Below are 27,560 nucleotides of genomic sequence, written 5' to 3'. Positions count from 1 at the left end.
GTTTACAAATGTAGATGTTATGGCAATTCATGTTAACGTGAACTTAATACTCAACTTAACATAAACTACTAAAATAACACAAAAGGAGTACACATTAAAGAAAGGTAGCGCAAGGAAACAATGCCAGGCAGAACTCACATTTCACTTTCATGGCTGAAAAGAGGAAAAATGGGTGTACAATCCATAGAATAATATAAATCCTAGTAAAAAGGCAGCTCAGAAAATCTTTTGGACCCGTGCAAAAGACAGGAGGAAGTGACGTTCAGTTATTGGAGCTGGACAGAGCGATTGGATGCAAAATTGAGACACAAATTAATGGCAGGTGTAAATGTAATCACGTTAAAGACCTATCTAGATACATCCTGGATAGGAGATGCAATTTAACGGCAGGTGTAAAGGATGCCCATGATGTATGAGGTGCAAACTCCCTAGCTGTGTTTGGTAAGTCTATCCACTCCATCACGCCCTTCAGCAAATTAAGTGTCCATTGTATGGCACCTGGTTTCTATTCTTTCTTACAATTCATCCAGGATGGGGATGAATGCATCGTTCCCTTCACTGGCCCTCGTGGGAGCTGAAGGCGATAATTATGGAGAGGTATGCGGATGTAAAGCGGAAAGTTAGCTCATTAGCCACTTCTGGTGAAACAGCATTAGCCATGCTAGCGCCGATCCCCATGGGCATTACATTGAGGTGCTTGGCATATGCATTTCCATTTTATTTGGGAGTGATTTACAGGGGATGCTGCAGAAGGATAAGCCCGAGTTCAAATTTATTACAGGCAGACCATAATAATGAGCGTGCAGGACACCGAAAGCAGGTGAAATAAATAAATACTGTATATTTGTGTTGCTTCAGAACTGGTGTAAGATTACAAAAGATAAAAAAAAAAAAGTGCTAGATAATTTTTCAGATTTTAGTTTCTCTTTAAATGTGTAGAACCCTATGGATATATTAGGAGACTAGTTCACTGAAAGGCATTATACAGTGTTATTATAATACAAGCAATGGTTTCAAACAGTTGCAACTAACGGTTCAATCAATTTGTCTGCAGATTATTTTCTCAATTAGTCCCATAATCATTTTGTCTCAGGGTTTCTGCAGGTTTCACCTAGTAAAATTTAAAACTTTTAAAGACCCCCCGGAAACCCTGTGTCTGTATGTCAGATTATATTAAAACATTATGATTTCCCACAATCCAAAGTGATGTATTAAAATTGTCCTAATCCCAAGACATTAAATCATATAACACATTGGAGAAGCAAAAGTTTGCCATTTTTGGCTTGAAAAATGACTAAAACAATTAATTTATTATTAAAATAGTTAGTAAAGTAGTTTGAGTAATTGATTAACTGACAAATTGTTGCAGCTCTAGTTACAAACATATGCTAGGTTTGTTCACCTGCGCTAACAGGAAAGTTTACTCTTGCTGTGAGATGAGTTGGTTTCTGAGCTCCTCCCTTAAGGCTTAGAGTGCATACCTATAAAGTGTACGCACTAAGACAAACTTAACCTTGTGTAAATTGACCGTAAAGTGATGTTTTTCTAAATATGACAGTGTTAAAATTTAAAAAGCAAGACAAAAGGCCTTTCGTCTTTGTTCTTCAGCCAAAGCAAGCTGCAACACCTCAACCGCTCCATTGATAACACCTCCATTCAGGTATTGGACTGTGTGAGAAAGCTGCGAGCAATGTGAACTGCAAATACAGTGCTCTGTGGTAAATACAGCCATTAAGAGTTCAAATCAATCACTTCTCTGAAATGAGGTGACAGTACACACCGGCTGCCTTTAGGACTGTGTGCGAAAAGTGGGCAGGAGCTGCCCGACAGTATGGCGGACATGAAGGATATAAAGCAGAAAAATCAATCTTCTGAATAAGTTGCAGCTCAGAATTCACTAAAGCGGATAATGTCACAGAGTGCAGAGCCTACACGAATGATCGTGCAAGGACATACAACAGGCTTCCACCCACAAGCACACATCCAGGCAATAAAGAGAGAAGCCTCTTTGTCTCAGAAAGATATTTCACGCATGGAAATGTCAAACACAAGTGGCACAGGCTCACTTTGTTTGACGTAAAAAGTTTGAGAAACAAATACAGCGTTGCGTAACTAAAGCCACACGCTGTTAATTCAAGGTCGTTTTCGAAGAAATGAGGTGGGTAATGTGTTTAATTCACTACGTACTAAAGGATAAGAGTCAAAATAAAAGAAGGAAAACAAGTGGAACAAAAGAGGAAAATAGACAGACAGGGAGACTGCTTCACACAACATGCTGGAACCTCAGGGTAAACCCCTACTGCAACGTTACAGCAATAGTTTTATCAGCTGCAGGTTGAACTAATCCATGCTCGTTACATGATCACGGTACATTTACTGCATTTAGCTGACGTGCTACATCGTTAGCTCGCCTGCTGCTTTCAGTAACTATCTTGACTATCTGTGTGTGTCTTTCACCGGAGGCTCAGCAATGTCAGCACAGCTAAATGTATTGGATGATAACGAAACGGGTAGTGAGCTGGACTGAATATTATAACGAGATTGTGTCACACTTTATAATAAGACCGCAGTAAGTAAATTTAATGTAGTGTCAGTGGATGGCTCTTCCTCTGTGTTATTGTGACCGTTTTGTTGCAGTGTTTTATATTATGTGGGTCGCGTTAGTTACAGCGACTGAGAGATGGAGAAGTTGTGTACCTGAGTATCAGTAAAGCCACAATAAATCTAAATTGAATGTTACGAAGCAAACAGCTGTGGATCTGTGCTAGCGATAGCTGTCTGCCTCTTCCCTGTATGGATGGCTCTTCCTCTGGGTTGTATATTATGTGGGTCATATTAGTTACAGCGACTGAGAGATGGAGAAGCTGTGTACCTGAGTATCGGTAAAAGGCATAAATCTAAATTGAACGTTACGAAGCAAACAGCGGCAGGTCCGAGCTAATGTAACATTGGTTGCATCACTATAGGATAGCAAACAAATCATTCCACATTTGCTTTTTACCCTTACATAATTTCTTGCTTTGACACTTTGACATTATATCTGTGGTACACAGGATAGTAATATGGGTCGCATTAGTTGGTGAATTAATGTGGAAAGCGATATAACTTTGCACCGGATAACAACAGCAACTGCTCGGTGTTAGCCGGCGAGCTAACGTGACTTTCTCTGTGTTTCTCCAGCTTTACGAATGCTCTCTTTGTTTTTACTCGACATCATCTGAACCTGTTTGGTCTGATGGGCTTCAGCACATGAACCTTTATTGTATCCTTACATGGAGCCTGTGTTTTGCTATGAGTCGGTTGTTTAATGGTGTTATTGGACTGCTTATCATTAGCTCCTGTGTTGTCGCTGTAGTGTGAGAGGGGCTCGGGAGTGCGCACAGAGCTGAATCCAACCCGGAGACCTCACATTAAAAGCAAAATAGTGACAGATGCAAGCAACGTAGAAAACAGGCATGTGCTTCATTTCTAAGTGAGTTTTGAGCCCATTGACAATAAGGCAATGAAACTCCAACTATAAACCAATGACTTTTTTGTGATGTTTAATTTATGAGTTCCTTCAAAAGGAAAACACCTCCTCTGTCGATTACTTCATCAAGATGAATATTTGCTCACAAGGGACACGACTCTATCAACACTATCAACGTAAGTCCAATCAGTCCAATCAGTCCAATCACTGCAACAGCTTACAGAATGCATGTTTTCCCTCCTACACAATTTCCTTTCTTGTGAAAAAGAAATGACCACAAAGCATTTCATAGAGGCTCCTTACTCTGTCCCAGTCACACAAGGGATTTATCAAGGTTAACTGTGACCTACTTTATCTGTGGACATTTCAGCAATGCCTCCCCTGCAAAACGTCTAAACACCTGACCCACTTCTCAATCCACTGGGGCTTTTTGAAAAACTGCTTCTCGCCCCTCGCTGGCTGCCCGGTGGCTCTGAAAATTCACTCTGACATTTTAAATTTCACATTTCTGGGCTTTTAGCTGATGCACTTCGACACAGTGATTAAGATGCCAGCTACAAACTTACAAGAAATAAAGTAAGTGTGCAGGATATCGCTGCAATCACAGAATGATCAGATAAGGCAATTACACAGAATTGTTTTAAAGAACAATTAGACTGAAAACAGGGGGTGTGAGTCACTAGAGACAGTGTAATATGAATATGAAAAAGATTGTGAACTTGGCAGAGATGCTGCATCAGGAGGAAATTACTGATTATCTGAAAATGTTATCTTTTGTATGGCAGCCAAGAGGTCACAGGTAGAAGCAATGCAGAGAGCCTGAATCTGAAAGTTGCAGCGGAGGCCTTGACACTGAGAGCAGGATGAAGAGGGTGATACTTTGCTCTCTGATAGAGATGCACTGTGATAGACCTGAAGGCTGACAAACAGCCAACTTGCTGCTGGCCTGAGTTCACCTGAAGCTTCATTTCTGCAATTTTGATTAGGGCTGCAGCCAACGATGATTTTAATACTCGAAGCTTCTATAGATTATTTCAACGATTCATCGATGTGTCGTTTAAGAAGTACGGGATCAGCTGTGCACGTTTATAGGTGATTTATAGGTATTTATTGGTCCTTTCGGAAATTCATAGTGTGTCATACAGCAAACATTAGACCAACAACCAAACAGCTGCTTTACAAACAAACAGGACACGAGTGCTATACAAGTTATACTAAAGGCTCGTGCAGACTACACGACTTTCAGCGTCGGTCAATGGCCGTGCCGTTCAGACTACACAGCTTGCCGTCTTGTGACGGGAGTCTTGAAGTCGTTGTGGTGTTCACACTATGTGACTGATTGGTGACAGGGGGTCACACACTACACGAGCTGACAGCGGCTGTGTCACCTGACGTAGGTCTCCAAACCACGTTTTGTCAAGAAAACACACGTGAAATGTGAAACGGGAAGCAAACCTACACATGAAACAGCAGTTGTTTGTTATTATGAAGATAGCAATTATAAAGACAAACAACTCACGGCCCAAAAAGGAGAACAACAAACGCACGAGTGTACATTTTCAGCTGAGGACTGCGACTTACTTTGGCTAGCCTGAAACTCAACAATCAATCATGATTTCAGTTAAATGCTAAAGTTGCTGTTGCCTAGGCAACATAAGTTTTGTTTTACAGTGGACGGACGGTAACATTACAGAGTTGTTGTTTTCTTTAGTTTGAAATAATCCCATACTTTGGACACTTCTTTGTCCTTCGCTATTTTCTTTCTCTTCCTACACTTTGTAAACAGCGCCATCATAATCATGTTGTTCACAGCGTAAGTGCAATGTGCGACAGTAATAAATGTCAGTGCGAAACAGTGAGTTATATGTATTATACGAAGCCTCGATGCAAAGAATTTTCGTCGATGCATTTTAGTAATCGATTTAATCGATGAATCGTTTCAGCCCTAATATTGATTCAAGCTCTCATGATGTGGCATCTTAAAATCTTCAAAAGATTTTTTCATATTTTTCCATTTGTGTTTTTGTGTAAAAATAATCCCAACAGGTGTTGATGCCAAATTGCATGTTGACAGGTGTTTATACTGAAACACACATGAGGCTGCACCAATGAGAAGAAGAGATACAATCCAGGGCATTGAACTAGCTAGACAACCATAGCAACAGTGGACAGTGAGGGTTAATCAAAGAACTGCGATACATCGTCGACTACAGCAGTGACCACGGTGTTAAGTATAAAAGTGCAGCTGTAGGCTACCAGTGAGCTACGCTGTGACATCTTGTTTTTTTCTTTCGGACATGTAGAAAGGGTGGAGGGAAAACCACTGTTAATGTCGAAGGATGAAACTGAACGCTCCTTCCAATGGATTTATCATTGCCTTAGTCCTGACAATTAATACGGCAAGAGATACAGTTTTGAACCATCAAAGAACACATGAATATCTTATGTCCAATAAAGAACCAAACACTTTCCTTTTATAATACCAAGATACATTATCTTATTATTATTATTATTATTCTTTGTTCCCATTATATATCATATTCTCTCTCATATTATGGAATATGACCATAAGAAATTTCTCTTCTAAGCATTTTCTTTTACGAGACAGTAAGTAGCCTGAGCTGAGTTATAGCACAAATTCACTTTCTTACTCTCTTCACCGCCGCTTCCACGAATAAATATAAGCCAAACAAAAGTCCTGAGGGAGCGCTGTATCAGATCCTGTGTATTGGCACATGTCTCTTTATTAGCAAAGTGAGAGTGTTACAAGGTGGGAGCCACGTGGCAGAGATGGTTCTGGACTGATCTGTGGTCAGCCCGGTGATGTGCATGCTGGGTGGAAAATGACCACCAACCACCTGCCAAATGGAGAAATTTTGACTAGGTCACTTTGGCAGGTAGCCAGCTAACGCCCGGGTGGTTTGTTCTCTCTACTCCAAAACTACAGCTGGCTGCTGAAACACATAAGTGTCTGATTAATTTAGGAATCCATGAGCTTATGTGGCAGGAAGGTTGTTTTGTTCCTGTGAGTTTTAACAGCAACACTAACAGCAATAATAACAACAGCCAAAGAGGCTACATTTTAGCCTCAGTTTTAAACACATATCATATCTTTTTAGAAATAAATGTATGCTAGGCTTGTCTCCATTGACAACTGTATTAACACCACAATGATTCAACCTAAACCGTGTTCAAGAAAGATTTTTCATTTGCTGTTGCAAACACACCGATAGCGTTTTCCTTTTTCTTCCCGTCACATGCAAAGCAATGCCTCCACGTTTCTGGTTTCACTGACAGGTGATCTCTGGGCCGTGCAGTGCGGAAACACCACAGCAATAAGTGTTAGCTCTAAAGATGCAGAGAAAAATGTAAGAAATTAAAAGTGAAAGAAAAATAGTACAGGTAAAGTTATTATCGGTCAGTAATTGCATTTAAATGAGACATTTCAGACTCAACAACTGTCCATCAGACATGTTTTGCCTGACAACTACTAAAGGAATACAGGAGCTAATATCCAATTTCCTCTCTGAGGCTGGTCATAGGGGCAGGCTGTGCTGCACTCTGCTCTCTAGCCTCATAATGAACTGGCATTTTGGCGGGCCAGGCCTGCACATGGCACTGCACGCACCGAAGTAGGTAAACAACTCATTCATCAAGGCTTTTTTGTGTGCCTGCCAGGAGCGGGGATTGTTCGTTATGATGGAATTTGTTCTAAGGGTCAACTTATCATCTGCGTCCGGGCAGAGGTGAAATAGATTTGAGGTGATGTATGGTTGTTTGGGGCGCTGGTTTGTGTGGGAATATGTGCAAACAGCGCTAAAAACAAACCTGAGTGATGACTTTTGAACAGTGTTGAATAAAGAAGTTAGGCTAAGGTCAGGGGTCAAAATGCTTTCTGCAGAGCTGGCCTCTTGGCTTGCAGTTGCTGCTGATGCAACTTGACACTCCTCTCCCACATAACTGACTCAAGACACAACTAAATACAGCTTTTGCACGTGTGAATAACCACATGCATTAGTAGAAAACTTATGACAGTAGTGTTCACACCTTGTTGCACCCACTGAATAAAAGCAGTGGTAGATTCTGGAGGAAAAAAAGTCCATATATCTTGCATATATTCTGCACTAGTTCTTTCATGTTGTGCAGTAGAAGAAGCAGTCACGTCTGTGTGTGTGTGTGTCTCTGTGTGTGTGTGTGTGTGTGTCATACTTTTGTAAGCTGGAGGCCTTGATCGGGAGACAGCCCTATTCAAATCTGAAATTTAAGGCCTATGCTGTACTCTTCTTCTGAATGTGTGTAAACAGATAAGTAACTGTTACTAGCATGTATTTAGGTTTTTTTAAAAATCCACAAAAGCACATGTATATGTAATTTCCCTGTAAGATGGGGCTAACAGATCACAGTAAGCAAGAAACAAGTGCATGCTGATCCCGCAATAACAGAGAGATCACATTTAAAAAACATAATACATATCATTTTAACAAACTAAAAAGGTATGATTCTCCCCATCCGACCTCTCTTTTTACACCACCGCCATCAATCCTTTCTCCCTGACTTTAAAACGTGGGCACTGCCGATTAGAACTGCATCCCACCACTTGCCTTTAGGGCAGCTCCTGGCCGGCTTGGATAAAGATTTTTTATACCACTATATATATCACAGGCACTACGGGAGGCATGGGAGTACACTGGCCCACGGCGAGGTTACCACCTGAGTGTATATATTAAAACACCATTTCCAGGTCCCACTGCACTAAGAACTTATCCTCAGTGCTTCTGTGATGTGAGACAGCTTTATCAAGTACCTGATGGTAATAATCATACAAATAATTCTAAAGGAGATTTTGGGGGAAAAAAAGGATAAGAGTACAGATTGGTCCAGAGATTATTAACTTACATTTTCTCCAGCAGGAGTGGTGAGAAGTTGCTGTGGCTGAATAAATAGAGGGGTCACAGTGTAGTCTGTGCAGAGACGCTCAGCCAAACGCTGTTTTACAGTAGACAGTATTTTTACAGAGCAGCCTTGGTCTCTTTGGAGTCCTACAGTAATGCTCTAATCAGATGGTGTCGTGACATCGCAGGGCAGGTCGGGTTGGCTCGGGTGAGCTGGTCACAAAGAATGCACTCTTTCCACAGGCAGGAGGAGGGAACACGGAGGCAGCGGTTATGGGGTGGGGGCATTTTAAAAAAAACAAAAAAAAAACTAAAACAAAAACTACACAGCGCTCAGCAACTGAATCCAATCCCTTTAATCCCCGTTGGTATGCCTGAGAGACAAACGCCCATTGGTTACTACCTCAATTAGCGCTGATGGGGCCGGTTGCCGGACGGGTCAGAGAGAGTGCCTGCGTCTCTCGCCGTGAATTTGTGCAGACTTTACTGTTTGTACAAGTAGCACATACCAGTGTAGCCCTGTGTCTCGTGTGCAATGGGCCACTGCATACCGTACATTCTCTACAGAACGAGCAATTTAAAACTCCTCGTTATCTCTTGCAGGCTACTGTAGAAGGATCCGCAAAACCCCCTCTGCATCCCCTGGTCCCTCCTATCCCCTCCGTGCTTGAATTGTTTGGATTTATTTGAAGGCTGTGTTAAGGGTTTAAAGCTGACTTGTGCATTGAGTTTGTAGCAATACTGCAATATCACAAAGCCTGCAGCATGGGCATTTCAATTCATCTTTATAAAACAATATATACAGTGGGTACGGAAAGTATTCAGATCCCTTTAAATTTTTTACTCTTTGTTTCATTGCAGCCATTTTCCAAAAATCAAAAAAGTTCATTTTATTTCTCAGTAATGTACACTCAGCACCCCATCTTGACAGAAAAAAACAGAAGCGTTGAAATTTTTGCAAATTTATTAAAAAAGAAAAACTGAAATATCACATGGTCATAAGTATTCAGACCCTTTGCTCAGTTTTTAGTAGAAGCACCCTTTTGATCTAATACAGCCATGAGTCGTTTTGGGAAAGATGCAACAAGTTTTTCACATCTGGATTTGGGTATCCTCTGCCATTCCTCCTTGCAGATGCTCTCCAGTTCTGTCAGGTTGGATGGTAAACGTTGGTGGACAGCCATTTTCAGGTCTCTCCAGAGATGCTCAATTGGGTTTAAGTCAGGGCTCTGGCTGGGCCATTCAAGAACAGCCACGGAGTTGTTGTGAAGCCACTCCTTCGTTATTTTAGCGGTGTGCTTAGGGTCATTGTCTTGTTGGAAGGTAAACCTTCGGCCCAGTCTGAGGTCCAGAGCACTCTGGAAAAGGTTTTCGTCCAGGATATCCCTGTACTTGGCCGCATTCATCTTTCCCTCGATTGCAACCAGTCGTCCTGTCCCTGCAGCCGAAAAACACCCCCACAGCATGATGCTGCCACCACCATGCTTTACTGTTGAGACTGTATTGGACAGGTGATGAGCAGTGCCTGGTTTACCGCTTAGAATTAAGGCCAAAAAGTTCTATCTTGGTCTCATCAGACCAGAGGATCTTATTTATCACCATCTTGGAGTCCTTCAGGTGTTTTTTAGCAAACTCCATGCGGGCTTTCATGTGTCTTGCACTGAGGAGAGGCTTCCGTCGGGCCACTCTGCCATAAAGCCCCGACTGGTGAATTGCTGCAGTGATGGTTGACTTACTACAACTTTCTCCCATCTCCCGACTGCATCTCTGGAGCTCAGCCACAGTGACCTTTGGGTTCTTCTTTACCTCTCTCACCAAGGCTCTTCTCCCCCGATAGCTCAGTTTGGCCGGACGGCCAGCTCTAGGAAGGGTTCTGGTCGTCCCAAACGTCTTCCATTTGAGGATTATGGAGGCCACTGTGCTCTTAGGAACCTTAAGTGCAGCAGAAATGTTTTTGTAACCTTGGCCAGATCTGTACCTTGCCACAATTCTGTCTCTGAGCTCTTCAGGCAGTTCCTTTGACCTCATGATTCTCATTTGCTCTGACATGCACTGTGAGCTGTAAGGTCTTATATAGACAGGTGTGTGGCTTTCCTAATCAAGTCCAATCAGTATAATCAAACACAGCTGGACTCAAATGAAGGTGTAGAACCATCTCAAGGATGATCAGAAGAAATAGACAGCACCTGAGTTAAATATGAGTGTCACGGCAAAGGGTCTGAATACTTATGACCATGTGATATTTCAGTTTTTCTTTTTTAATAAATTTGCAAAAATTTCTACATTTCTGTTTTTTTCTGTCAAGATGGGGTGCTGAGTGTACATTACTGAGAAATAAAATGAACTTTTTTGATTTTTGGAAAATGGCTGCAATGAAACAAAGAGTGAAAAATTTAAAGGGGTCTGAATACTTTCCGTACCCACTGTATATATAAAAGGAGATTGGTCCTTTGTGAGTGCAATCCAGATCAGTGAGAGAAATTTCCCATATTCCACCGCTGTAAAGCTATTGAATGTGCTCCAAGCAGCCATCACAAGGTAACACAGACTTAGAATAAAGCCTTTAAAAACTGTATTACGGTTCATATTGCAAATTCCATTACCATCAAGGCAACCAAAATACAATATCGTGTTCACCTGCAGTTTATCTCACACTAGAAACCAAAAGAGGAGAGAAAGTCTAATAAGTGAACAGAAATACGCTGCGTGGTCAAGGTTGGCGCACAATAGATCACAGGCTGTTGCTGATGTGTGGAAGTTACGGGCCGCCCCATTCTGAGTCACCTCACGCTGACCCTCCAAGACATGTTGTCTGCCTCTCTGTTTGCACTTACTGAGTTCGCATTTGTACAAGTCAACCCAATAAACATCGAGAGTCAATAAATCCCCCTCTTTCATCCATCCAGCCATTAGACGACCTCGCTGACTCCTGCCTCATCTTTATATTTAGTGTAAAGTAATGACACACACTGGTCACGGGGCCCCTCACAGCCAAAATAAAACCAACACTTGTGTATTTTTAATTGGGATTATATTACAGGTGCAGTTAGCTAAGAATATAACTCCCCTAGATGCAGAGAATAACCATAATATATCTGCAGGGTTTATAGTTTTGTTTATCAATACCAATAATACTTTATTTGTAAAGTACCTTTCACACAGCAAATGGCGCTCAAAGTGCTAAACAAAGAAACGACATGCACCAAGTGATTCAAAGAAAAAAAAACATAGAATGAACATAAAAACGGGGATATAATAGCATAATTAATGAAAAAAAAAAACTTAATAATTGTAAGAAGATAAAGATGAGAAAGGAATACAAAGAATGCATCTTCACGTGAAAAAAGCAAAATCACCATTAAAACAGGGATAGAACTGCATAATTACAGTAAAATAAGATGAGAAGAAATTCAGCGAGCTGGCTTCCGTGGTGTCTATAGGTGGTGTGCTTCGTAGCTTCGGGGTGCAATTGACATCAGCCTGACTGTCTGATGATGATTCAGTGATTACCAAGCCCTGCTGAGATTTCAACGCTCTCTTTCCTGTCAGTACTGCTTGGGAAGAAAATCTTGTTCACCACTATGAGTTTCAAGACTGAACAAACCCCCTCTTCACCTCACCTTGCAATTCAGATGGAGGTTTGAGTTACAAGGTAGCCACCAGTGTCAAAGGACAAGCCAGCTACAAGAGCTAAAAAGCCTTGTGTTCAAGGTCGAAAAGAGCTTTTTTTATTATTCTGGTCTTCAGTAGACATTCCTGCTGGATTTTTGTACTGACTTATAGATATGTAGCTGTTCCTCTTCTATGTAAATGTGTTATTTGTGTTGATTACAGGACAATAAATGTCAGACCAAAGACCTGTTGGTGTTCTTGCAGTTCAAATGACTGCTGCTCAGTGCATCCTAAATGGCATTTGAGGTTCATTAGATAGTAACACAAAGTGACAGCAATAATAATGGCAGGATGATGAACCCACAATATCACGAGCAAACAGTGTTCACCCTGATCCCGCCGAGTCCCCGAGACACCATTACCCTTTAGTGGTTTTGGTGATAAGAGGTTAGAGCGACCTTCATGACAGCAAGGAATCTTGGCAAGAGATGGACAAAGATGAGGAGGAGGAGGGTGAAGGAGGGAGCGTAAAAGTAGGCGAGGACCCTTGAGAGAACCTGAAACAAGAGCATGATGAATGTACAGCTCGCAGTTTTTAATCAAGGATCAAAGCAGGGCCTCTCCGTCTGAGCAGCCAGCCTGTCTAGACTGAAACTCTCGCAAGCACATAAAGCAACATCTGCAGGATACATTAATTACATTAAAGGACCGTTCTGGACCACTCTCTGGGGTACCGACACATCAAGTGGTCTAGACTGAGATAGTCCTGTGTACATGAATAGTTTTATCCAAAAAGCGATTTAAGCAGATCTACATATTGAGACAGAAAATATGTCAAAAAAATACAGGCTCAACACAAAAGCTGATTTTTTCAATCCGTGACTTAGCATCTTCCCTATCATTTGTTTTAATTTGAGTCAGTAATGGTTACAGGGACAGTTCATTGACTTCTCATTACAGAGGTGTGCTCCGTCTGCATTCACATTTTAGGCTTTTAGCTGATGCTCTTATCTGGTGTGATTTACAATAATCGGAGCAGGTAGCGTTTTGCTCAAGGACGTATGGCTGTAGTGGATGTCGAACATTTGACATTTTGGTTACAGGGTGGACTCTGTAGCCTCTCGTTGACCCCACCTATCTACTACGACTTCGCAATTAATCAGGTATAGTTGTATATCAAATATGAAACATACAAAAATGCTGATCACAGAAACAGAATATAGCACACGGCCAGTCATGTTCTGTATCATTTCTTTCATTTACACCCACTGGATGCACAATAAACTATTTAGATGCAAGCAGGTCAAAACAATGATGCTCTAAAGGTAATGGAGTCTGATTAGCATGTGATTAATAGCTATGATAACAATATTAACAATATAATTATAGCCAGAGGCAGTGCGGCTCAAACTGCCTTTCTTCCGTCTTCTTCCAAGCCTACACCTCTGCTTCCTCCAAGGAGGTGAAAGCTGAATTAAATATGTATGTTATTTTAGTCCTTTCACTGCCTCTACACTGCCGTTATAAAAAGACTCGAGAGCCTTACAGTATTTGCAAATAATCCTTTGCATTTGCTTTGACCTGTTTGACGTGTCTAAGATTTACTGCATTAGATGGTGTCAGCCTCAGAAGAGTACACTAAACTGGCTTTCAAATGATTTTCTCTAATTACTTAACCCTGTGTGGTGAGTATTGTCCTGTGTGGCAATACTCAGCCCAATGATACCAGGCGCAGGTTGAAACAAATCGCTGCTGCTGAAGAAAATCCCCTCACTAGCAATTATGCTGTTTTGATGAATCTTAAATTGGAGTGAAAGTTTAGATAGTCACTTATGTGGTGCATGTCTGTGAGGTCGTGTTTTAAGAGGCCTTGGGCCTTCAAAGCTGTTAGTCTTAGTTTCATTAACGCCTGTCTCATGCAAGAAAGTGAAGATTAAGTTGACTGCCGTTGATCAAAATGCATAAGTTGGCCACAATCTCTATTTACAAGAAAAAAAGGTGAAGCTTTGGCTCATTGTAAACTCCAACGTCCTTTTTTGACTTCAACTTTAAAAACACTACCTAAAATTTGGCTAACTTGAGCATTAACGTTGAGGAAATTGCAGTCTCAACAACTGGCGATTGCATATATATATATATATATATATATATATATATATATATATATATATATATATATATATATGCAATCGCCAGTTGTTGAGATGACGGTGGCCAGGTGGAACATTTCAACATATCGCCAAACCCTGGTGAGCACAAAGCGTAAAACACCTGGCCATGGTCTAAATTTAACCAGTGCTCTGACTGGTAGGGGGTCATAATAACGATGGGAAATTGAGGCTACATCTGGTCTTACCAAATACACCTGTGCTTTTGGAGCCTAATGCATAATGCAAGAGAACATATTAGAAATAGATAGGGGGGAAATGGGACAGAGCTGGTAGCCGGACTCAGACGGCTCTAGGAAAGACAGAAAACACAGCAGCAGAGGGTACAGGATTTTTGAGTCGCTTTCAAAATGGTTTAAATGTAGTGACAAATACTAAACCATGTGTGCATTAAACAGCCCTGTTTTTATTTCACGATGGCCACATTTCCAAGTGGTTTTACACTTTTGAAAGTTCTTACATGTGTTACTTGTTGTGTTTCACAAGCCACACACAGAAATACAGAGATAGGTAGCCTTTTGAATTAGACACAAAAAAAAGAGCTATTTCCAAAATGGATTGAGTTTCTTGCTTTCTACTCTTTCATTTAACTTTCAATTCAGTGCACTTCTCATGATTTTTAAGCAAAGCAAGAATAAAGAAACTAATCAACTCAGGCAAACAGAGTAAACATCACATTTAGTCAGCAATTAGGACAGTTTGTATTTATTTAAGTTTCATATTTTTAATATCTGAATCTATTTTTTCCTTCTGTTCACGTGTTTCTGGGCTTTTTAGTTTAACACTACATAAATCCTATTCATGTCTTCTAATGATTAACTGTGTCTGGGAGGGGGTGTCATTTGCCAAGTGAAGCCAAAGGCAAAATGTTCGCCTTGTCTGAACAACTAAGTTGTATTGAATTGTACTCAAATGATTAATTGACCAAAAACATATTCATCAAAAATGACTTGATGTTTATGGTCCTAAATTTAAATAGCCATGTCGTCATATATCTTGCATTTGATAGGTTGATAAACAGTAAAACACAATTACAGGAATATTATCTGATAATTTACACAGCATGCTGGAGGGAATGGTCTCATTGTCTCCGTCAGTGCTCTACAGGGAGGTCAGAGGTTTTCAGAGGGTTGACTGTAAAACACAGAGCTTGGAGCTGAGTGATGTTTAGCGTCCTGCTCAAAAACACTGTGGACAGTTAATGCAACTGATAAATCTTATGGGACGGAACACAGAGGCCCTGGTCTGGTGATCGACTGAGCTCACATACCGTTTCAAGTTGAGTTTGATGTGTAGCAGGGCTGAAACTGAATCATCAGATCTATTGTGCTGCTGAGGATTTTTTTAAAAACCACAACTGCTTCATCCTCGCCATATTGATGTAACCTTACACTGGTGTGCAAGAGGATCAATGTCTGTGTGAAACTGCAGCAGTGTACAAAAACGAGGCCAAATGTGAAGGCATGAGCATGAGACTCAACTTATCAGCCTCCGCGGTGGATATAAGCAGACAGCCATTTCCAACACATTACCAGCAAAACAGGACTTTTACACCGCTGAATGACCTCCACAACCAGCGGGTGATTGCTTGAGCTGCATTCACATCATGTCAGAAGAGGAGAAACAGGACAGGGTCTTGTTGCTTCAACTTCAACCCATTTATCCTCATTAACTCATTTGAGAAGGCACATATCGCTGTTACCCACCGTCTTAGAAATAAAGCACTCTACTACCTTTTCTGACACTGAACAGGAAACATCTGGGCCAAAAACAAAATCAGCGCCAAGTTTCCTTCAGCCGTCAGCTCATATTCAAATTGAATCGGATCTGAACGTGCCATAACGTGTGAGGCGGCACAGTAAATATTTACCAATCTGCAGTTCAAGCGATCAAGAGATCTGAGGCAGAGGTCTCCTATCAAACAGACGACCTGAGTTAAACACGGCTCGCTTAGGCAGCGTCACTTTATCAGTTCCTAGGAAGGAAAATGTCACTTTCCTGTTCAGCAGACTCAAACTCAACCCAAAGTAGCAAAACTTCCACAAGAGGACCATTTACTGTCCTGTCACATCAACACTTTAGTAAACAACCTTGACCCGCCAGTGTGGATCAGAACACTGGGCAGCTGCTGAACCAGTGTTTCCCTTACATGCATTCAGGAGCCGCGGTGCGCCGCTGCTCAATCATGACCGCCGCTACTAAAATTTCCCACAATCATTTAACTATGTGCTACAAATGTTTTCACTCACACACTGTGCAAGCACAACAACACTAAGTGCTTGGCTAGCTTCCTCTCTTCGTTCTATACAGAATATCTACGCGACAGATTGTGTTATAGGAGCACTCCTGAGTCACTCCTGTAAGGAATCGGGAGGTGCGTAGCGAGTGTTTGATTGTCCGAGCGGCAGAAAGTGATGGTGATTGCGAGCAGGGAAACTTATACAGTAGGCTACGTTTTATGGCTCTATGTAACTTAACATTAGCTCAATTTATAGAAAGTAACTGGTAGCTGTATTTTATTACTGCCTACTTGTCCAATGTTGAGAACATCATGTACAAACTTAGACTAAACTAGTGTAGCCTACAGCTCTGTCCTGTCCAGACTGATGTACTTATTTTTCAGTTTTCAGATAAGTGGTTTTTAGGAAAGCAAAGGACGGTGGTGACTGGAGGAGCTGAGGTTAGTAAAGCAAATTAGTGATGCAAACTAGTCCTTTTAAGGTAATGAGGAGATACTTCTTTTTGGATTTTAATGTGCAAATAAAATACACCTCAGAAGTGAGGTGGTTTTTCATGTTGCCTATTTTTTATATTAATGTCTATACAGATAAATGTCAAAAGCTGTAAAATGAAGACACAAAAGGCAAACATGAACAATCGTATCTATAATGATTCTGAGGTCATATTAACAGGGTTTTCTTGCTGTTAAGGCTTAGTGGGTTATGCCCAAAACATGCTGTGCCTTAAATGTAAAATCACTGGAGAGAATCATAACCAACCAAATTACTTTCCCCAAATCTAAAGGTGCGCAATACTGCGCATGAAATGGTATGAAAATTTCATATAACGATTATAGTGACCAAAATTATCACGGTTATCAGTATTATCACGGTATTGTAAAAATGTGCCGAAAAATATTAAAATGTACTGCTACACACACTGAAACCATTTCAACAAGTTTTATATTGAAAACTACAAATAAAATTGCCATTTTGTTTGCATGAACAATAAAACAACAGCCAATACCTTTTGTAAACATAAAATCCATCTAAGTGTGCATCATCAAGATTTTATAGGTAATGCAATGACCACATGCACAATTACATGAAAACAAATAAGCCTTTAGAAGACAGTGATAGTAACTGCAATGAGCCCAACAACTGATATAAATACAGAGGAGTCTGCAGCGTTTCTCCTGTTCTGACACTTTTACAACTAACTTCATAGCTGCTGGATTTAAAATTAACAATATATGCTGGTTGGTTGACTAAACCGCGTAAGGTGTGCAGTCAACGGATCGAGTCTGCAAGACACAACGCACACAGCAGCAGAACAACATATAGCGTGTAGCGTTTTTACAAGCGCAGCTAACACGGAGAGCTTCAGTTTACAAGCTGTTAGCAAGTCAGACAGACAAATCAAAGCTAAAAATTAACTCACTCTACCTTTACCATAAGGTCATTTTCTTCAATCAAGCCTCCATCAGCGCTCTCATAAAAACTAAAATAGGACCAGACTTCAGAGTGACTGAAAAATCTCCATAGAGCTGTCTTTCAACCCATGTCGCATACTGCGCATGCACGCCTGCTTCTGGGAGACTGACACTTATTTTGGTTGATGCTGCACAGTATTTGCTGTGAGTATATTATAGCGCAGTAACCGAACCCGGTTATGATGATAATTACAATGTGTACTGTAATAATAACCATCGGGAATTTTACCATGGTTTATCGTTAAACCGGTAAATGTTTCATCCCTACCTCCAGTAGACTGATCTTTCGGTGTTGTTTATCTTTAATTATCTGCTCTAACTTTTCCAACTATTTGTTCAGCGATATAGTGAATATAATGGCTCAATATGATGTTTATACATATTTGTCATTGGAAAATGTAAAATTTTCTTGGGGGAGGAGTCCCAACCCTCCCCACCCCTCTGACCATGACTACCACTACCAAAACATTAATCTAAAGCTCACATAAAACTATAGGAAAACACTGAAATTTTAAGCTATTCTAATCTGCATCGCATGCTCATGGACACAAGAGCAATGCTGCTGAGACATGTTGTGTTGGGGTTTTATACAAAAATTTTGCTCCACCACCGCTGTTACAACTCCATACTAGGGGAAATACTGGCTGAACACAACTTAAACAAAAATGAAATCGATTGCTTGCTTGCTTTTTATATTCAGTAAACTGAAAATTAGTTTTTTTCCCCTGCCTGGTGAAATATACATACTAGAATAAAATCTGAACAAAATAAAAAGACAGTGTTACTTAAGCTGTTAGTTGCCAAATAACTACAGTTTTGAAGTCTGAATAAAAATCTTAATGTTATCTTTAATTTTAGGGCATGTTGCAATAGGCCTCATCAAATAAAACCACTCTGGGCTAAGTGCCCTGCCCTTATCAGAGGTTTGTTGGTGTCGTCTTGAGCTGTGCCAATTCAACTTGGATTTCATAAAGGATTATTATTCCACCTCAAGTAGGAACCATTCATTTCCCCACTTCAGACAGTAATGAGCGAGTGGAATAATCATCTGCTGCACTGAGCAATACAGAGAGCACCTGGCTTACACTCTAACCAACCCCAACTATTATTTTATTATTTATTTTATAACCGTATTTGAGAAGCCTTTTAATTTCTACTGAAATGCTCAAACACCCCAGGGCTGGCTGTAAAAAGCACACTTTCATTAAAACTTTTTATTTTACCTTTTCCATCTCTTAAGTCCTATTTGGAACAGCTTTTATACAGGTACGCTGGATATATTTTATAAGCAAGGTCATTTAGTTGAACAAGCACATGAACAATGGCCAATAACATTTTACATTTTGAAAGAAACTTCTTTCACTAATGAATGCACTTATCCAGTAATCCCATGTCTGCTTACAAACAATTATAGAAAAAAAATCCACCTCCAGGTCTGATTTTTGATTCTTTCTACCTATACAATCTCTGTGGTTAATCACAATCAAGTCAAACCATTAAATGACACAATGCGAAACTAAGGTTGTTCTTGTTAGCAGCATGGACCTGTTGTTATTTAGGGTGTTGCAAGAAATGGAAGTTCAAAGCACCGTTTTACTATTTATCACCTTTCTGGTATGGGATGGAGGAAATCTCACAACAAACTCAGGTATTTTGATCCTTGTCTCAGTTTCCCGCTGCGCTTTGAACGTTGTTGCACGTTGAGCACTGCATGGCCATAGACTTCCCCCCCCGCCCCGTAACATTCTGGTGTTATGTGAGGCTAGACAGTGTCATTTTGGGAGGAGGAACAGGTTTACTGAGGCCTGGGCTGCATCCATTGGAACATCAAGCCATCACCATTTGTACATTTAAACAAAATCAAGCAGAGATTTTATCATTAAAAGCTTCATGCTGATTCCCTCTTCCTCCTTCCTGTCGTCTCACTGACCCCGCTTACATTCATTAGGCATCCAGCCCTGTCATATGAGGACACACGAACAATGTTCACCAGCATGAAGGCTGAAAATTGCTTTGCTGCGACAAAGTGTGATCATTACAATGTTATAATACTGACTAAATGTGCTGTAGAAACAAAAGGTTAAAGTTGACACACCTTCTTATATCTGAATCAATCTTTCCATGCCCTTTTCAGACAATATACTTAGAAGATACTGACTTTATATAAGATAAAAGCTTTAAAAAGAGCCTTTTCAAATATTTTTTATAAAATACAATAGTGATTATTTGTCTTATGGTGAGCCCAACTTGGGTTTCAAATAATAACTGCTTTTTATTTCCACTCGGTGTGTTTAACTAATGTTCTTTAAATCAGCCCTATATAATGTTACATTTTACTTGGCAGTTATTTACATAACTGTCTATACTGTAAGCCTTTGGTCATCCTCACACAGTCCCATGGTGTCCCTTCTATTCTCTTCATGAAATTAAACTATAAAAACTACTTTGTTCTTGTATTTCCCGCTAGGAGCCTCTCAAGGACCCCTTGAGGTCCCCAGCTTGGGCTCACTTGACGTCTGCAGCATGTACAATGCATATCCACACAGGGAGTATACGAATAAAGGGCACCAAAAATGAGGCGGCACGGCAGATGTGGGATCCCCCCCTTCCCACTGGGTTGCACCGCAAATATAACAACAAGCTATGCATTGCACACTGCAGAGATAACAATAAGCATTGCACTGAATTCTCCACAGCTGACAATAAGCCATGCATAACCCCCTCCACACCCACCTGAAGAGCAGGAGATGAGGAAAACGGCGAAGGCCAGTTTGGTGGCGTCTCCCATTTTCCATCCGAATCTGATCCTCTGACTAGAAAGAGAATAAAGAAAAACAAAAAAGCCCAACAATCTCAAGACGACTGAGTAAAATTAAATGTCTTGCTGCTCTAGAGGGCACTGTCTCTGCAAAAAGGACATTATTAAAAATGCCAAGATCGAGCCTAAATCCAAAATATCCCAGGTAATGCCAGTCTTGTTAGTCCAAAAAAAGAAGGGAGGAAGAGGTGGGGGTGAAGAAGAGGAGGGGATGGTTGTTGGTATTTCCAGGTTTACAGACACGCAATGGAGGGCGACTTGTTGGCATTCAGGCCAGGGCTGTCATTTACTTGCCAGGTCTGCAGCATTGTTATGAACAGACGCGTTCACCTGTGCTTGTTGGTGTTTAACCTGTTATTTTCAGACCAGGGGAGCAGAGAGCCGAGCCACAGCCGGGCAGGGCTAACATCCATCGGACTGGAAATCAAGCGCACTCAGCTCTCCAATCAAACTTCTCTTTGACAGGTTCCGTAGTATAGCTTTAAAACGTCAAAATGAAAATGACCTCCCACCACGGTTCATAACGTATTGCTGTTATATTCCGTGTGGAAGCGTCAGTTTCGTCCGACAGTCCGGTGGGGCTGCCCGGCCACAACCAGAGCACCGTCCGCTCCAACAGCGAAACAACCGATTACCAGGCTCCCTCCGTTTTGTTAGCCCGCTCCAAAGTGTGCCAAACAGCCTTCGTCCGTCGAAATTACTTGAAGATGAAACACTATCATATGATAACAATAACCTCTAAAGCTGCCGTTAATCCCTGGTGCTAATGCAGCGATCGCGTTTAGTACGAGCTGCTTTTCCCAAGTCCGTCGCCTCCTCTTGTCGGGACAATTTCAAGATGGCGTCACTGATTCACGTCAAGTCAGCCAAATTAATATATTCAGCTTCCTGTTAAGCATTCCAAAATAAAATGTTACAATTGAACGCGCGATGGGGCACACGGGTTAATCTGAACATGGTGCTAGGGATCTAATTTTTCTCAAATTGTGGGATTTTTAATTTGCGCCGCTAAAATTAACTACCCCACTTTTACAAAGTAATTACTCGGGAATAAAAATCACAGGCAGAATCAGCCATTTCTGGTATCAGCTTGGTGCACTCGGGCCAACTTGATGAAACTGATTTACGAGCCAGGGATTGTTTTTAATTCGGAAAGGCTGCTCGTTTTACACTCTAGCGTGTGCCGTTGCAAGAACAGAAGGCGGTCAGAGTCAGACAGTCGTCTCAAAATAATAAGTAACCCAAAGCTGTGTTTACCACGTATTGTTATGACATGTATTTGCAGATAAAAAGTTATTGTAGGCTACAATCTGTGTATGATTGTGTACAGTGTATCTTGTAGGCTATTATTATGCATAGGCCTATGTGTATTTTTCTGTCCAAAATATACAACAAACGTAAAGAAAAGGTATATATTAGAGATCCTAAACGCATCCATCGTCAATTATAGCGATGTTTCATAAGGTTTAAACCATAAAATATATTATATTTTAAATCCATAGCTTGCTCATAAAATATAGACTCTATGTAGGTCAACACATATTGCCTTATGCTGCAGTATGTGCTACTATACGGTCACATATCAGGTTTCAACATGTGTTGGGTGCTCTATAATAAATGCTGAGAATACCATGAAGTACAGATATAGGCTTGGCCCGTTCCCAAATCTGCCTGACACTAATCTCTCTAATAGCCTGGAGCAGATCTCCAACCATAAGCGCTGCTAAAAGATTTGGAGGTCAAAGGTCTACAGGGATTTCTCTACCAAGCTGGAAGCTGAGTCACCTGTTCTATATAGGAGCGTTGACCTTCATCTTGGGCAAAACACACGGTCCTTTGCATTACTAAATGGTTAGATATTAAGAAACTAACACTGGCCAGGTGAGGAGTTGAGTTCCTGTAGATGTTATTCCCCTGTCATCGGTTAGGAACTTTCATCGCAAATGAACTCTCTCTGGAAAGAGGAAGAACAGGTCATCTCTCACATGGGAATGCGGGGGATGTTTAACACACATACAATTAACTAATACAATTACAGGAATTTACTTTGAACCCTGCATGAACTCTTAACTGTTAACCATACTTCACCACTGAGGATTTTTAAAATATAATATTTTAGCATTTGTGGTAAAGTTTTGTGCGAAGATTGCTTTATTCAACAACTGTTGATCATACATTTGTTTTCAAAGACGTTCCTTGTCAGAAATTGTATCACAGGTAGACGTTAATGAATAGCATGAGATAATGTGTGTTATATCTGAACAACAGTAGATGTTTCTGATTTATTTGAAATAATATGCATGAAAAGCAGTAGCCAACATGTAAAGCTTAGTTAGACATTATGTCTGGACCATGTGGTTGAAATCAATAATCACAATAACTGACCTGACACATAACAACTGACTAACTTATAGAGCTACAAAGCATACTGAATTATTATTATTTTCTATGTATTGTTTCTAATGTATTGTACTGAGATGTTAAAAAGACAGACACAAAACATGTTAACAGAGAATTAAACAATAAAATATTAATACAAACTAATCTGAAACAATAACTATCCACACTAAAGAAATAAACATTTCACCCCAATTCAAATACACTGTTACAATTCATACGTTAAGAGCAATTTAATTGTGCCCACTTTTGCCTTACGTCAAAAGCCTTTACAAATGTAAAAGAAAAAGTAAAATCACAGTATTTATAGATTTTTGCAAACTTGAAGAAAGTTCACTTAGTCTGTCTGTGGAATCTGGTTTGCAGCTTGCAGACGTCTCTCAGCAAGTAAAGATGACACTGTTGTAACTTAAATTAGATATGAGCTTAATTCCAGGACCAAGTTATCACAGAAGATGAATACATTCATGCACATGCGTCATTCAGTTCCTTTTTGGCTCTTTGTAAGTTTGCTTGAGGTCACTGAAAACCTGCCAGCTGCAGAGATGCAGGTAAATATAGTTTTTGCCATTAAGAAGGAAAGTTTCCTGAACTGTATGGTGAAGTGTTCTCTTATTCAAAACGTCTCTATATATGTGAGCTCGTGAGTGGGGCCAGAGGCTCAGACTCTATGTGAAATAGCCTGTTCTGTTTCAGAAGCTTTCCACTTTCATATAAAAAGGAAAGAAATGCTGAATGAAGGCCATTTTTTTCAATGAGAAAAAAAACCCATAGATCCCAAGCTCATCTTAAACCAGTGCTGGCTTTCAGTGACTTAAGTTAAAGTAATCCACATTATTATGTTTTTTTTATGTTGTTAAATCAACAACTGTCTATACCTGTGTTTAGTGAGAGGAAATAAGTCTATTTCTGTCATAAAAGTTTATTCATAAGACATCCTACAGGGAGTCAGACCTTTCTGCGTTCTAACTGACCTCAAATAATCAGTATGTAATATAACATTGTATATATTTTTTGTCTGCATTCAGGCACAGCCCATATAAAATGTAGAACATGAAATGTGACCATCTTTGGTATAATAAGGCAAGGCAAGTTTATTTGTATAGAACTTTACAACAACAAAGTAATTCAAAGTGCTTTACATAAAACATAAAAGCATTATAGGGAAATAAAAAAAGACAGTGAAATACAATTTTTAAAAGAGTTGAATAGAAAATAAAAACAGGATAAAACAGGACAGTAGAAATTATAGTGCAGTGTAAGTTACCAATCTACAGCCTTAAATTTGATTTTATTAAAGGCAGTGGTAAAAAGAAATGTCTTCAGTCTTGATTTAAAAGACCTGAGACTTTCAGCAGACCTGTAGTTTTCTGGGAGTTTGTTCCAGATGTATGGAGCATAAATCTGAATGCTGCTTCTCCATGTTTAGTTTTGACTCTGGGGACAGAAAGCAGACCTGTCCCAGACAACCTGAGAGGTCTGGATGGTTCATAATGAAGAAGAAGCCTGTGTAAAGACCTCAGAACTGGAGTGATGTGATCCACTTTGTTGGTCTTAGTGAGGACTTGAGCAGCAGTGTTCTGAATCAGCTGCAGCAATCTGATTGATTTTTAGGGAGCCCTGTAAAGACACCGTTACAGTAGTTGAGTCGACTGAAGATGCATGGACATCCAGGTCCTGCTAAGTCCTTTAATCCTTGATCTGTTCTTTAGGTGATAGTAGGCTGACTTTGTAAGTGGCTTAATAAATGATAAAAATGCTTTATGCCAATTTTTTTATTCATCTTCATCAAGTCTTCAAGTTTGTGTCAAAGGAAAAAATATGACTTCAATACTTTTGTTACATATTAGGTTTTAAAATGTGAAAAACCCCATCTGTGAAAACCCAAAAAATTAAGAAGTAAAGGCAATGTCAACAGAACACAAAGGTTAAAAACTGTAATCAGAAACAAAAGATTGATTTACATGCATTGTAATTGGGATGACTGTGTGTTTCTGTGTGGGGTGAGAGAGAAAAAAGCACAAAAGGGGGGCTTCGAAGCATAAGATGAAGATTAATACTATAAAGAATTGCAACAGTCCTGATACACACATGAATTCTCTAACAGTGAACATTAAAGGAGTCAGCATACTCCATCAGAAGTGCTTGTCAGATGCTGAAATATGCCTCTGCACCTTCCCGATTCAGATTACGGGTGGGAATCTGTCCGACCATTTCTGTATCATTTCTTCTCCGAAACCGACGATTGAACATTCATACCCACTTCACATCGTGATTGGTCAGCTGTGCAGAGGTGAGAAAGGTGCCGGGGTTTGAACTTCTCTCTCTAGCTATCTTTCTTCATTCTTGGCACAACTATTTCTGCCACTTTTGAATGTTTTCCAGGAGAGACTGTCTGAAAATGTGGGCCATTAACCACTGTATTTACAAGATATTGAGCTGTGTAAATGAGGATGAAAAGAAACAGAAAACACATTAGTAAGCATTCAGCCATGACAAAGAGATGACTTGCATTACTCACTTGTGGAAAAGGTGGGTTGGGTTGTGTGTCTATCTGTCTTCCTTTGAGTGGGGAAGACCTACAGATCTGGTGCTGGAGATTTACTGCCCAGCTAATCCCATTACTCAACTATCAGATGCCAAATCCCCTCTAATGGCATTACACGTGCCAGAATTACATATGATGATGCTTGCTAATGAGAGCTCAGCAGATATACCTTACTGGAACCAGTGGCCCTGGCGTACAGAGTAGCTCCATGGCTCTGCGGCTTAATGGACTCCGAGTATTGAGTGTCGAGGGAAGTCAAATTTATCGACAAAGTGCTTTTAACAAAAAGCAGGTTGCTTGCAAAGTGCATTGTAGCGCAACAAAGGATGTAAATACATCGAAAACTGCAAGCATACTCATCGAAATGTTAATAGTTGAGGGTAGAGTTAGTGTGTATTTGCCATGTGTGGCAAGGGGACACTTTAAGATGCAAGCTTGACTGATGAACGGAAGGATGGCGTTTCTGACACTAACCTCATTCAGGCTGTTGCCTCCATCTACCTAGGTCGTTTTCAAGAGTTCAAAAATAAAAGTCTTTATAAATGTATATACAATTTAATTAGTGTTGTCTTTGACTCTGTCTACATCTGCTGAGGGTAAAAAACCTGCTGCTATAACAGCCTCAACTCCTATGGTTTCAGACTTTCCACCTGATTTTGGAACCTAGCTTCAGCAATTTGTGCCTATTCAGCCACAAGAGCATTGATGTTGGAGGACGAGGCCTTGCTCACAGTCGGCGTTACACTACATCCCAAAACTGTTGGATGGGACAGAGGTCAGGGTTCTTTGCAGGTCAGCCAAGATGTTCCACGTCAAACTGAGAAAACCATTTCTTTATGGACCTGACTTTGTTCACAGGGATGTGTTAAAACAGGAAAAAGGCTTTTCCAAAGTGTTGTCACAAAGTTAGAAGCATGTTGTTGTGTAAAATATCCTGGTATGGTGTTGCATAGATATTTACCTTCACTGGAACAAAGTGGACAGAGCTGGCAGTGTGATGTGTTATTTTGAGGGGACAGCAAATGTACACTGTTACACAAGCAGTACACTCACTACTTTACATTGTAGCAAAGTTTCATTTCTTCAGTGTCGCCAGATGAAAAGATTTAATCAAATATTTACAAATATGTGAGGGGTGTACTCACTTTTGTGAGATACTGTATACATATATCACCTACTTCCTCTTATGATACCCTGACATGTTGCACTAAACTTGCCAGAAGCTTAAATTCACTTCATGGACATTCCTCCAGTCTTTGTTATGACACTAAATGGATTTAACCAGTGATTAAGTTGTTTTGCAAACATAAAAAACTGCAGAAAGTATGCAGCCCAGCACATGAGCAAAAATAGATTCAAAGTCACATTAAAGAGGCAGCAAAGTAACATTTCCTACAGTGTGCATTCCACCAGGCAGCGGTCCAATATCGAGCCAGCAGCCTCCTCGTGGGCCAAGACTGTTTAAAGCCTTTTTCAGATCCTTCAGTATCACTTTAAAACTCAGCAAGTGAGCAATCCTACATCATTTCAGCATTGTGCTCCACTAAGAGTTAGAATCACACAAGAAGCCCCTCTTGTCTAGTTTAAGGCATGTGATTAAAAACAATACCATCAGCAGGTAGTTCAGTGGCCGGGCAGTGAGGCAGGTGTCGGCTCCGGCTACACAAAGCTAAAATCAAAGCATCTCCTTTTGCTCTTTAAGTGCCCAGGAAGATGATTTATAAGCCTGCTTTTGGCTTGTCGCGATGCCACTCAGAGCAATTTATCTTGTCTTGGCTCTGTCTCTCTGTAGCAGCAGCCAGCCAACCTCCCCCTCCCTCCTTTCTGTTGTTTCAGCATGAATGATCTTTTCCATTGACAGCTTTGTTCATCCCTGCAGGCAGATCTGCACCTGTAACCAAAGCCCGGTGGATACTGGCCTAATTACCGTTCTCATCTGGCACC

General features: G+C 40.5%; 1 protein-coding gene across 1 annotated transcript in view; it reads right to left on the bottom strand.

Annotated features, from left to right (window-relative positions):
* Positions 1-21,508, bottom strand: part of LOC119905283 (activin receptor type-2A-like) — a 34,235-nt gene extending 12,727 nt beyond the window's left edge. Inside the window, exon 1 of the mRNA XM_038722152.1 lies at positions 20,587-21,508. Coding sequence (XP_038578080.1) covers positions 20,587-20,641 — 55 coding nt within the window. The 5' untranslated portion in view covers positions 20,642-21,508. The remainder of the gene's footprint in view (positions 1-20,586) is intronic.
* Between the last annotated feature and the right edge of the window lie 6,052 nt (positions 21,509-27,560).

Source organism: Micropterus salmoides, unplaced genomic scaffold, assembly GCF_014851395.1.
Source record: "Micropterus salmoides isolate LMB-PRFRI ecotype aquatic unplaced genomic scaffold, ASM1485139v1 Ms_hic_scaffold_1, whole genome shotgun sequence".
Lineage (NCBI taxonomy): Eukaryota > Metazoa > Chordata > Actinopteri > Centrarchiformes > Centrarchidae > Micropterus > Micropterus salmoides.
This window is presented reverse-complemented; position numbering and strand designations above follow the sequence as displayed.